The following is a 12,417-nucleotide window of genomic DNA, read 5'->3' on the forward strand; positions in this document are numbered from 1 at the left end:
TATAATCATCCGCATGCAGATGATAATGAATCCAAAAATTTCTCAAAAATAGAGCCTAGAGGGAGCATATAAAGGGAAAATAAAATTGGTCCCAAGATAGAACCCTGAGGAACCCCACACACAAGAAGGGCAACAGTAGAAGAATAATCCCCCAAACTGACTGAAAAAGTCTATCTTTCAAATAGGAAGAGAACCATTCCAGGGCTAAGCCCTGAGCCCTAAGGTACCAACCTGAGCCCTAAGGTGATTAATGAGAATATTATGATCAACTGTATCAAATGTCAAGGTAAGATCTAACAAATGTAAAACAACACAGCTTCCAGAATCAATGCCTCGTAGAATGTCATTAGAGACCCTCAAAAGAGCAGACTCTGTACTATGGCCAGCTCTTAAACCAGACAGGAATCTATCTAAAATTGTATTCCTCATTAAAAAATCATTAAGCTGTGCGTACACATTTTTTTCCAGTATCTTAAATTTAAAAAAAAAGAAGGCAATTTCAAAATGGGGCGAAAACTACTCATGCCAAAGGGGTCTAAGCTGTTGTTTTTTTAGAAGGAGCTGAATAACAGCATGATTAAAACTTGCTGGAACAACACCAGATGACAAATTAATATTCATAATAGACTATAATTGGATAATTGGAATCAAATACCTGCTTAAACAGAGAAGGAGACTAAATTATGAAATGTTTTTTTTCAGTGTACACAAACCTGTTAATTAAGTTGAAGTAGATAAACACTGATAAAATATTACTCCAGTAAGTGTGAGGTTTCTAATACCTTGGTAAGACAGACCTAAAATAGGTTAGAGCTCATTCTGACATTATTATGGATTATTATGAGCACACTACATCTGAGAATGTCATATTACTCCTGGATCTTGGATCATTTGAGCGGGACAAGACCAAATCAACTGTTTATTGTTAACATGACTTGCTTGTTAACTACTGCAAGTTTAATCTTCTGGATCAGTCGAATTCACAAATGAACCATTATGTTACTTGTGAACCAGTTAAAGGGGTGATGCACTGAGAAATCAAATTTTCCTTGAGCTTTTGACATCTAAGAGGTCATCATATTATAAGAATATCCTGTTTCAGAACTGAAAACGTCCTTGTTAGTCCAATAAAAGCTTTTATTGACACCAGGCTCACCAAACGACTCGTTTTTCAAAGTGGGGAACTATGACGACAAACACCACCCCCGCAGAAGAAGATCAACGCCTACTTCAACACGGCTTGTTTAGCCCCGCCCACCGATTCGCGCATTACACGCATAGCTAAATAACATAGGCCTACCTCGTGATAACAAACCGGATCGAGCTATCGAGCAATAAACATGCCGTTTACAAAATATTGTGCAGTGCCTGGTTGTGGAAGAAGACAGTCGCTGCATAAGCTTCCTCTGGATTCCAATAGGAATGCATGGTTAAACTTTATTTTTAATGACGTTCCAGCTGATGTGGGTAAAACATTGTCTGTTTGTTCGCTTCATTTCACTCAAGATTGTTTTGTAAACAAGACACAGGTCGAGACTGGATTTGCAGACCGATTAAGATTAAAAAACGGTGCTGTACCTTCTATATTGGATCCGACAGGAATGGTGCAACACACTTATGTGAGTAAAATTTTTACTTAAAAATAATAATAATCTGATAGGCTAGTATTGCATTGTTACAGATCGTTTGATATCTAATAATTATGTGTACGTGTCTAATCAGTTACAGAAGAGTCCAACTATGAAGGATGTAGCTTGTCAAACAGAATTTAATTTAGCATCACGGGGCACACAGCTGGCTTTGGGAACCTTGGGACCTAAATTCAGAAGCAAAGGTTTGTGTTTACATCTGTACACTTGTCACTCATGTGAGTAGCATCTCTTGTCAACTCAACTTATTTTAAATTTTTTAAACACAAATGTGCCTATAAAGGTTTGTTTTTATACAAAAAAAAGTCTTTATTGGTGGCAATGGTCAAACATTTTAATGTATAATGTGACATTGTACATTGTATTTTTTAAAGGCGTGTTAATGGTTGATTGGTTGTATTTTTTCTGACATATCACATATAGGCTTGTTTTTAAAGGTTGAAAGTTAATGTTTTTAGTACATAACATATGTATAAATAATATAAAAAATATAATTTTAAAATTCTTGTATTTATTTTTATAGGAACACAGACAGAGGTGTCATGTAAACGTGTAGGTGCTCCATTCACAACTTCAACAACTTTGAAGGATTTTAGGCCAGCAAAAAAAGCTTGTCTTGAACTGGAGGATGAGAAAGGTGTTTCTTTTGAAGTCTTTGATAGTCAGGACACAACATATGAGCCAGCTGAGTCTGTCACGACTGTCACAGAGTCATCACAACTTCTGTAAGTGGATTTTATGTTCTTCATTCTCGTTATAGCCTGTTTAAGAAATCGCATAACTTTGTTGGAAGGTAATTAGTTTTTTTCTTTCGTTTGAAGATGTACATCGATAGAGCAGGATACAAAATACATTGTATTTGAAAAGTGCCTCCTGCAACTTTTTGAAACCTGCCCAGTGTGTACGAGATGCTGTGACATTCGGCCTCGAAGAAAAGGTTCTTTTGTTGCAATTGATCAATTGTGCCCACATTGTCAATACTTTAGAAAATGGCAAAGCCAACCTGTTGTTGGCAGCACACCTTTGGGCAACCTCCAGTTATCTGCTGCAATATACTTCACTGGCGCATCCTTCTTCAAATTACAAAAGGTACTTGGAAAGGAAATACTGAAATGCACTAATATAATTAATGGATTCAATCCAAAAATGTTTTGTACATGACTTAGGTATTCAACGCAATGCATGTAAAGATGATTACACACAGAACTTTTCGAAAGCATGCCAGCATGTATCTGGAACCTGCAATAATCTATACGTGGAAGAAAGAACAAGAAGAAGTCTTGCGCCAGCTAAGCCAGGGGGACAAAGTGATAGCGGCTGGTGATATGAGAGCGGACGCACCAGGTAAAATAATAATTGTGTTAGCTGTGTCGATTAATTCAATTTTTGTATACTGTTGTCAGTCTTTTTTTTGTAATCGTATCATTTATTATGACCATATATATATATATACAGGTCCTTCTCAAAAAATTAGCATATTGTGATAAAGTTCATTATTTTCCATAATGTAATGATACAAATTAAACTTTCATATATTTTAGATTCATTGCACACCAACTGAAATATTTCAGGTCTTTATTGTTTTAATACCGATGATTTTGGCATACAGCTCATGAAAACCCAAAATTCCTATCTCATAAAATTAGCATATTTCATCCGACCAATAAAAGAGGTGTTTTTAATACAAAAAAAGTCAACCTTCAAATAATTATGTCCAGTTATGCACTCAATACTTGGTCGGGAATCCTTTTGCAGAAATGACTGCTTCAATGCGGCGTGGCATGGAGGCAATCAGCCTGTGGCACTGCTGAGGTGTTATGGAGGCCCAGGATGCTTCGATAGCGGCCTTAAGCTCATCCAGAGTGTTGGGTCTTGCGTCTCTCAACTTTCTCTTCACAATATCCCACAGATTCTCTATGGGGTTCAGGTCAGGAGAGTTGGCAGGCCAATTGAGCACAGTAATACCATGGTCAGTAAACCATTTACCAGTGGTTTTGGCACTGTGAGCAGGTGCCAGGTCGTGCTGAAAAATGAAATCTTCATCTCCATAAAGCTTTTCAGCAGATGGAAGCATGAAGTGCTCCAAAATCTCCTGATAGCTAGCTGCATTGACCCTGCCCTTGATAAAACACAGTGGACCAACACCAGCAGCTGACATGGCACCCCAGACCATCACTGACTGTGCGTACTCCAGTGCTGCTTCTCTGTAGCCCAGGTCAGGCACTTCTGCCGCTGTTTCTGGTTCAAAAGTGGCTTGACCTGGGGAATGCGGCACCTGTAGCCCATTTCCTGCACACGCCTGTGCACGGTGGCTCTGGATGTTTCTACTCCAGACTCAGTCCACTGCTTCCGCAGGTTCCCCAAGGTCTGGAATCGGTCCTTCTCCACAATCTTCCTCAGGGTCCGGTCACCTCTTCTCGTTGTGCAGCGTTTTTTGCCACACTTTTTCCTTCCCACAGACTTCCCACTGAGGTGCCTTGATACAGCACTCTGGGAACAGCCTATTTGTTCAGAAATTTCTTTCTGTGTCTTACCCTCTTGCTTGAGGGTGTCAATGATGGCCTTCTGGACAGCAGTCAGGTCGGCAGTCTTACCCATGATTGCGGTTTTGACTAATGAAACAGAAAGGCAGTTTTTAAAAGCCTCAGGAATCTTTTGCAGGTGTTTAGAGTTAATTAGTTGATTCAGATGATTAGGTTAATAGCTCGTTTAGAGAACCTTTTCATGATATGCTAATTTTTTGACATAGGAATTTTGGGTTTTCATGAGCTGTATGCCAAAATCATCGGTATTAAAACAATAAAAGACCTGAAATATTTCAGTTGGTGTGCAATGAATCTAAAATATATGAAAGTTTAATTTTTATCATTACATTATGCAAAATAATGAACTTTATCACAATATGCTAATTTTTTGAGAAGGACCTGTATATATATATATATATATGTGTGTGTAGTCACACATACAAATATATTTTAGGCCGCTCAGCAAAATATGGTGCATATACCTTAATGGACCTTGCGAGCAACATCATATTGGACATACAGCTAGTGCAGGTGAGTACCAATATATCAATAAATTAAATTCAACTGCACTAACTACATATAACATTTGCTCCTTTACTTTGGTTACCCCCCCCCCCCCCCCCCCACACACACACACACACACACACCACCACCACCACCACCATAGAGCAATGAGGTAGCAGGAAGTTATCATATGGGAAAGGAGGGATTAAAACAAAGCCTTGAACATCTAGAGGCACATGGTGTGAAGCTTGAATGCATTGTTACAGATCGCCACCCACAGATCCAAAAATTTTTGAAGGAAATAAACATACCACAGTTCTACGATGTCTGGCATCTGGAGAAAGGTACCTTTTCCCCTTTATTGTATATGTTGATTTAACTTGTAATTCCCTTATGTTCAATGATGATGTGATTATTTTCAGAGTACACGTGATATTGTAAATACTAATTTTTTCAGGCTTGTCTAAGAAGTTGGAAAAAATCAGCAAAGATAAGGACTGTGAAGTTGTGAAAAAGTGGCAGCATAGCATAAAAAATCACGTCTACTGGACTGCAGCTACTTCAAAAACACCTGTGGAGCGGGTAGCCAAATGGAAGTCCATGGTAAACCATATTCAAGACATTCACGTACATGACAACCCATCATACCCCCAGTGCCACCATGAAATCCGTGAATCGACTGATCGCAGCAAATGGTTCCAACCAGGTGACCACATTACATTTATTTGTTTCAAATTGACTAAATATATTGCTTAACGTTTGTAAATGTACAGACCATTTTTACTTTCATAAATATGTTGGAAAAGCGTCCTTGTTACACCTGTTACATGGTAATCACAGTAAATGATGCATGATTACGTGCAAATAACCCTAAAACACCCTAATCCTACCACTACCCTATAGTAGGAACATGTAGTTATTTGATATTACTCAGTAGTATTACACTGTAACACGGACACCTAAAATTATTATTTTTTTATACAATTGTAATTGTTTGTAATTTTGGTTCCAGGAACCAAAGCACTATGTACTGTCGAAAAGATTCTTACAAACAAGAGAATGATGAAAGATATCGAGAAACTCAGTCCTCACTTTCAAACTTCGTCTTTGGAATCTTTTCACGGTGTCATTTTACGTTTTGCACCCAAGAATGTGGTTTATCCTTACCTTGGAATGTTGTGCAGGTGTGTTTTAAATTAATATGATTAAAACCTCTATAATGATGTCTTTAATCACTTTGTTGATGTATTTAGTTGTTTTTATTTCAGACTTTATTTGGCAGCTATGCATTTCAACGAGAACTCAAATCGTCCTCAGGCTAAAACATCGACTGGAAAGCCAATGTATAAGCTTTCGTTTCCCAAAGCCAAAAGAGGAATATTCTCCATGAGGCCGTTAAAATCAAAGGCAACATACTGTAAGTTAAACAAATTTATTGTTGTTCACAATAAAGTAAATAAAATTTTCAAATCAATAAATAACATGCATAATATCTATTGTGCAATTATTTTTTTCAAGGCTATGTCATCAATTTGATGACATTCCTTTTTGAAAAGGTAATCCCAGACCCTCTTCCCTACATGGAGGAGATCCACAAGCTAAATGTCCCTGAAACACTCTCTGCCCAGTATGACAGACCCTCCATGGAAGAGGCCATCGCAAGGCATGTATCACGGTTCAATCAAGGGGAGGTCTAAATCCTACGTAGCTGCCTCCAGTGTCTGGAAACTCTTGGTGTATGCGCAGAACAACACAAGACGGGATAACAACCCTGATCTTCCTGCCCAGATAGCCCCAGCACCAGCTCACAAAGGTCCTGTAGCGCCTAATGTGAGAGACATTGACAAAATGAGATAAATTGCTTTATCTGCTATTATTGTGATGATAAATGTTGTCCTTACATCTATTGTATTGATTTTGAATTTTTTTAAAAAAAATAAAAGCAATCAAACTGTTCTTGTTAAAATAGTGTTTTCACTGAAACATACTGTTGTATGAAATTTACTTAAATTCTATTATATTGTAATGACTGCTTTATAAAATAGTTATTGTATTACAAAGTGAATTATAAAGACTTTTTTGACATTACACAAATCTTACTTTTCTATTTATCTGAGTCTCAAGGCGCTATAATCAGCTCTGTAAACATTAAAGTCCCTGTAAAGTCAAAATTAAGTATGTGTTCTGAGTTTGTCATATCACAGAAAAATGTGTTATTAGCCACCCAGCCAAATTTGAATGATAAAAAAAGCCGGCAAGTACATAAAATAAGCTTTCAAAATCTTGAAAAAATGAGCAGTAGTACTGCTCTCAAACGCTGGGGGCGTGTCCGCCGGCTGCGCTGAAACCAAGCCCACTCGTTTCCACACTCAACTGTCACGACCCGCTACAGCCGGAATGGATGCTCCTAGCAGCTTAATAGGTTAATAATAACATAAGCAGACAAGGCAACTTACACTCATTGGTGGGCACGCACTGCCGATGATGGCACCAGTTGACGGCGCGACGGGAGGATGAAGGCCGAGGCGGGAGATAGTCGTTCGGCCCCATTCACAAGTAACAGCGCGGATCAGTGGATCCCAGTTCTCTCCGACGAAAGTTTATAAAACTGTCCCGTGTAAAATGATCACTACAGAGGTGGGTTTTGGTGGTGATCCTCAGCTCTCTATCAAGGTGGCTCTTCACTAAATTTATCCACCTCTTCTTGATGTGATCGTTTTTAGGAAATTTAAATAAGATCAACACCGATCTGTTTTGTACATGATCGCATCCAGGTAGTACGCATTTCCGTGACGAAGACATAGCTAACTAGCGAACTGTACGCTGTAGTAACAAATAGTAGTGCTGACAGTAACTCGTGATTGAGCGCCAAACTGATGTGAATGTGCCGTATTTATATTGTTAGGGGTGGGGCCAGCCTCAGTGGCTCTAGTGCATCAAGTAGGGGTGTGTCCAGGAGCTCAGTGGCTCTAGTGCATCATCAGGTAGGGGCGTGTCCAGGAGCTCAGGGGCTCCAGTGCGTCATCAAGTAGGGGCGTGTCCAGGAGCTCAGGGTCTCCAGTGCGTCATCAAGTAGGGGCGTGTCCAGGAGCTCAGTGGCTAAAGTGCGTCATCAAGTAGGGGCGTGTCCAGGAGCTCAGTGGCTCTAGTGCATCATCAAGTAGGGGCGTGTCCAGGAGCTCAGGGTCTCCAGTGCGTCATCAAGTAGGGGCGTGTCCAGGAGCTCAGTGGCTCTAGTGCGTCATCAAGTAGGGGCGTGTCCAGGAGCTCAGGGTCTCCAGTGCGTCATCAAGTAGGGGCGTGTCCAGGAGCTCAGTGGCTCCAGTGCGTCATCAAGTAGGGGCGTGTCCAGGAGCTCAGGGGCTCCAGTGCGTCATCAAGTAGGGGCGTGTCCAGGAGCTCAGGGGCTCTAGTGCGTCATCAAGTAGGGGCGTGTCCAGGAGCTCAGGGTCTCCAGTGCGTCATCAAGTAGGGGCGTGTCCAGGAGCTCAGTGGCTCCAGTGCGTCATCAAGTAGGGGCGTGTCCAGGATCTCAGGGTTTCCAGTGCGTCATCAAGTAGGGGCGTGTCCAGGAGCTCAGTGGCTCCAGTGCGTCATCAAGTAGGGGCGTGTCCAGGAGCTCAGGGGCTCCAGTGCGTCATCAAGTAGGGGCGTGTCCAGGAGCTCAGTGGCTCCAGTGCGTCATCAAGTAGGGGCGTGTCCAGGAGCTCAGGGGCTCCAGTGCGTCATCAAGTAGGGGCGTGTCCAGGAGCTCAGTGGCTCTAGTGCGTCATGAAGTAGGGGTGTGTCCAGGAGCTCAGGGGCTCTAGTGCGTCATCAAGTAGGGGCGTGTCCAGGAGCTCAGTTGCTCCAGTGCGTCATCAAGTAGGGGCGTGACCAGGAGCTCAGTGGCTCTAGTGCATCAAGTAGGGGCGTGTCCAGGAGCTCAGTGGCTCTAGTGCATCATCAGGTAGGGGCGTGTCCAGGAGCTCAGGGGCTCCAGTGCGTCATCAAGTAGGGGCGTGTCCAGGAGCTCAGGGTCTCCAGTGCGTCATCAAGTAGGGGCGTGTCCAGGAGCTCAGTGGCTCCAGTGCGTCATCAAGTAGGGGCGTGTCCAGGAGCTCAGTGGCTCTAGTGCATCATCAAGTAGGGGCGTGTCCAGGAGCTCAGGGTCTCCAGTGCGTCATCAAGTAGGGGCGTGTCCAGGAGCTCAGTGGCTCCAGTGCGTCAAGTAGGGGCGTGTCCAGGAGCTCAGTGGCTCTAGTGTGTCATCAAGTAGGGGCGTGTCCAGGAGCTTAGGGTCTCCATTGCGTCATCAAGTAGGGGCGTGTCCAGGAGCTCAGTGGCTCCAGTGCGTCATCAAGTAGGGGCGTGTCCAGGAGCTCAGGGGCTCCAGTGCGTCATCAAGTAGGGGCGTGTCCAGGAGCTCAGTGGCTCCAGTGCGTCATCAAGTAGGGGCGTGTCCAGGAGCTCAGGGGCTCCAGTGCGTCATCAAGTAGGGGCGTGTCCAGGAGCTCAGGGGCTCTAGTGCGTCATCAAGTAGGGGCGTGTCCAGGAGCTCAGGGTCTCCAGTGCGTCATCAAGTAGGGGCGTGTCCAGGAGCTCAGTGGCTCCAGTGCGTCATCAAGTAGGGGCGTGTCCAGGAGCTCAGGGTTTCCAGTGCGTCATCAAGTAGGGGCGTGTCCAGGAGCTCAGTGGCTCCAGTGCGTCATCAAGTAGGGGCGTGTCCAGGAGCTCAGGGGCTCCAGTGCGTCATCAAGTAGGGGCGTGTCCAGGAGCTCAGTGGCTCCAGTGCGTCATCAAGTAGGGGCGTGTCCAGGAGCTCAGGGGCTCCAGTGCGTCATCAAGTAGGGGCGTGTCCAGGAGCTCAGGGGCTCCAGTGCGTCATCAAGTAGGGGCGTGTCCAGGAGCTCAGTGGCTCCAGTGCGTCATCAAGTAGGGGCGTGACCAGGAGCTCAGTGGCTCTAGTGCGTCATCAAGTAGGGGCGTGTCCAGGAGCTCAGGGGCTCTAGTGCGTCATCAAGTAGGGGCGTGTCCAGGTGCTCAGGGGCTCTAGTGCGTCATCAAGTAGGGGCGTGTTCAGGAGCTCAGGGTCTCCAGTGCGTCATCAAGTAGGGGCGTGTCCAGGAGCTCAGGGGCTCCAGTGCGTCATCAGGTAGGGGCGGGGCCAGGAGCTCAGGGGCTCCAGTGCGTCATCAGGTAGGGGCGGGGCCAGGAGCTCAGTGGCTCCAGTGCGTCATCGAGCCCCGTTTTACACCCGCCCATAAAATCCGGAAAATAGCAATGGTGAAAAACTGTTTAACGGTCTAACTCCACAATTCAGTACTTCACAGTTCACAGTCTTTGTAATATGTTTTAGCAATACATTTCTAACATTTATAATGTGTTTAGAATTTTTTTTTTAAATTGCCTTTACAGGGACTTTAAGTGCGTTCTGCAGAGAATACACATTAAGGGACACTGGTTCAATGCATGTTAGTATGTCTGGTACCTGGTTAATCCTTGTAACAATCTACAAAACAAGAACACTTTAATTCTCTCTCTCTCTCTCTCTCTCTCTCTCTCTCTCTCTCTCTCTCTCTCTCTTTATATATATATATATATATATATATATATATATAAACTTTCACATAAATATAAGTAACCATAAACACTGTGTGTCTTGTACTTACCTGAGGAATCTCCAAGCAGCATATATTCTCTCTTTCAGTTGGCATAACCGCACAGTTTGCACAGTTACACCTACATATTATTGAAAAAATACTTTTTTAGTTATAATTAAAAGACGACAGTGTGTATGTTTTACACCTCACTGACCATGTTGAATGAAAAACTAAGGTACAACAATCGAGAAAATATGTTTTATTCATTAATAAGTCATTAACACGAAACAGTAATTTAACCATTATTTCTAATATATCAGTGGTAAGTACAAGTACATATACCTGACTTGTCACAACCAAAACGTATAAGGATTGTGTATGCATAATTGTTTCACATTATTGGTAATTTTTTTTTAATTTTGACAAAAGACTTTCACTATCATATTCGCTTACACTATAATATCAAATTATAAAAACCTTAAAGATACATTAGAAGTAGCATAAACAATTAACAATAACTTACCACGCTGTCACAGGCTGAAGTGTCCGTTGTATTTGAGGTGTTGTTGGTTCATTGACCTGCAATTCGGGATCGGACTCTGGGTCGAACATGTATGGGCGAATCATTCCCGTTGCCATTTTACAACATTGGAAGTTTTCAAAACAATTTCCCCCACGTGCACTGACGAGTGAGTTTGAAAAGCATTATAATATGCAAGACTGTTATCCACTCACAGCAGTGGGCGTTTACTTCCAAGCCTTCAATTTACTTCCAAGCCCATAAAAACCGAGCGTTTTTGAGCTAGGCTCAAAACTAGGGTAGAAAATAGCCTATTACTAATTCATTTTGATGTTTTTTAATGTAAAAACCAAGCGAACATCATAAGTTGACCTCAGACAACAATATAAAAAAATTTAAAAAGCCAGTTCAAGACCCCTTTAATTGAAAAGAATCTGCTCAAAAGATACGCTCACGAAGTGGACATCACAATTGGGTCTCAGAAAATATCTCAATTTCTTCACTTCAAACATCAAGTTTTCATTAATTAAGTGGAGGGAAAAGTCTGATATTATGCTTTGAAATGTAGTGAAGAAAAAGTTACCAATTATCTTTTGTGCGTTATAATGAAGGCTTTGTGAAAGTGCACAGCTTTTCCAGTACATATAGATTTGAGCAGCATATACTCCTTCCTACACCGACTACGAACACATAAGGCTTGTTCGACTTGAACCGGCGCTGCGCAGACCGATCGGTTGATGACATCAAAGTACCGCGAGAGCGATTAGAGAGCAGACGGCTCCTTATGCTTTTGAATCGCTCTCGCGGTACTTTGATGTCATCAACCGATCGGTCTGCGCAGCGCCGGTTCAAGTCGAACAAGCCTATTTCCTCTCATGTATGCAAATGAAAGAAGCTCAAGCCAATCAGAATAGGTGTGGGGCGGAGCTACACATGCAGCCCCGCCCCATTCTGAAGGCTGCACCAGGTGAACTTGGACACTTTTACCCAAAGCGATTTACACTGATCAGAATTTATAAGTGATGCTAGATTACACATGCTAAACGTTACCATAATAAATGCACATTATTCTTGACCACTTGAACAGGATTGCCAGGTCTGCGTAACAAAACTAGCCCAATGATAAATACCAGCTTTATTCAGCATGATTAATGTTATGTGATGCACTCAGTCATGACACAACTTAATAAATTACTGTAAATGTAGCGTTTTTATCGTAAATCGTTCCAGTAATGGCTGGTTGCAAGAACCTACATTTAAAAACTGACTTCAGCCTGTTATGGGAATTGCATCAAAAGATTTTTGCAAATCTGGCAAAGTCTTACCTAATGCTAAGAAGTTAGACCTAAATAAATATGTGCTGACCACCAAACACACCGTAAGTGCAAGGCCTATTTCCCATCTGAGGCATGTGTGTATAGACTCATCATCATCGCCGAGAAATCTCTCTCTTGCAGAAACTGAATTTTCCTTAGATTTATGCAAAGAATGTTTTAAAGACGCTACGCCATCAAATTAGACAGGAACAAATGCACTGAAAATATGAACTTGTCACAGGCCCTGATGAGGGACCATTTAGTCTTTTAATAGACAAATCAAATGGCATTTCTGTATTGGAAATTCTGGGCATTGTGTTC

At 42.4% G+C, this 12,417-nt stretch overlaps 1 protein-coding gene across 1 annotated transcript; it reads left to right on the plus strand.

Annotated features, from left to right (window-relative positions):
- Positions 1-1,239: 1,239 nt before the first annotated feature.
- On the plus strand, positions 1,240-6,644 carry LOC143733163 (uncharacterized). The gene is made up of 11 exons (XM_077224739.1): positions 1,240-1,619; positions 1,723-1,834; positions 2,173-2,374; positions 2,471-2,738; positions 2,816-2,993; positions 4,629-4,705; positions 4,842-5,022; positions 5,136-5,384; positions 5,691-5,862; positions 5,947-6,095; positions 6,197-6,644. Exons 1-11 carry the CDS (start codon positions 1,341-1,343, stop codon positions 6,373-6,375), a joined length of 2,046 nt encoding a protein of 681 aa, XP_077080854.1. The 5' UTR covers positions 1,240-1,340; the 3' UTR covers positions 6,376-6,644.
- The last annotated feature ends 5,773 nt before the right edge of the window (positions 6,645-12,417 follow it).

Source organism: Siphateles boraxobius, unplaced genomic scaffold, assembly GCF_051911475.1.
Source record: "Siphateles boraxobius isolate OS27281-9 unplaced genomic scaffold, OSU_SipBor_1 92, whole genome shotgun sequence".
In the NCBI taxonomy this organism is placed as follows: Eukaryota; Metazoa; Chordata; class Actinopteri; order Cypriniformes; family Leuciscidae; genus Siphateles; species Siphateles boraxobius.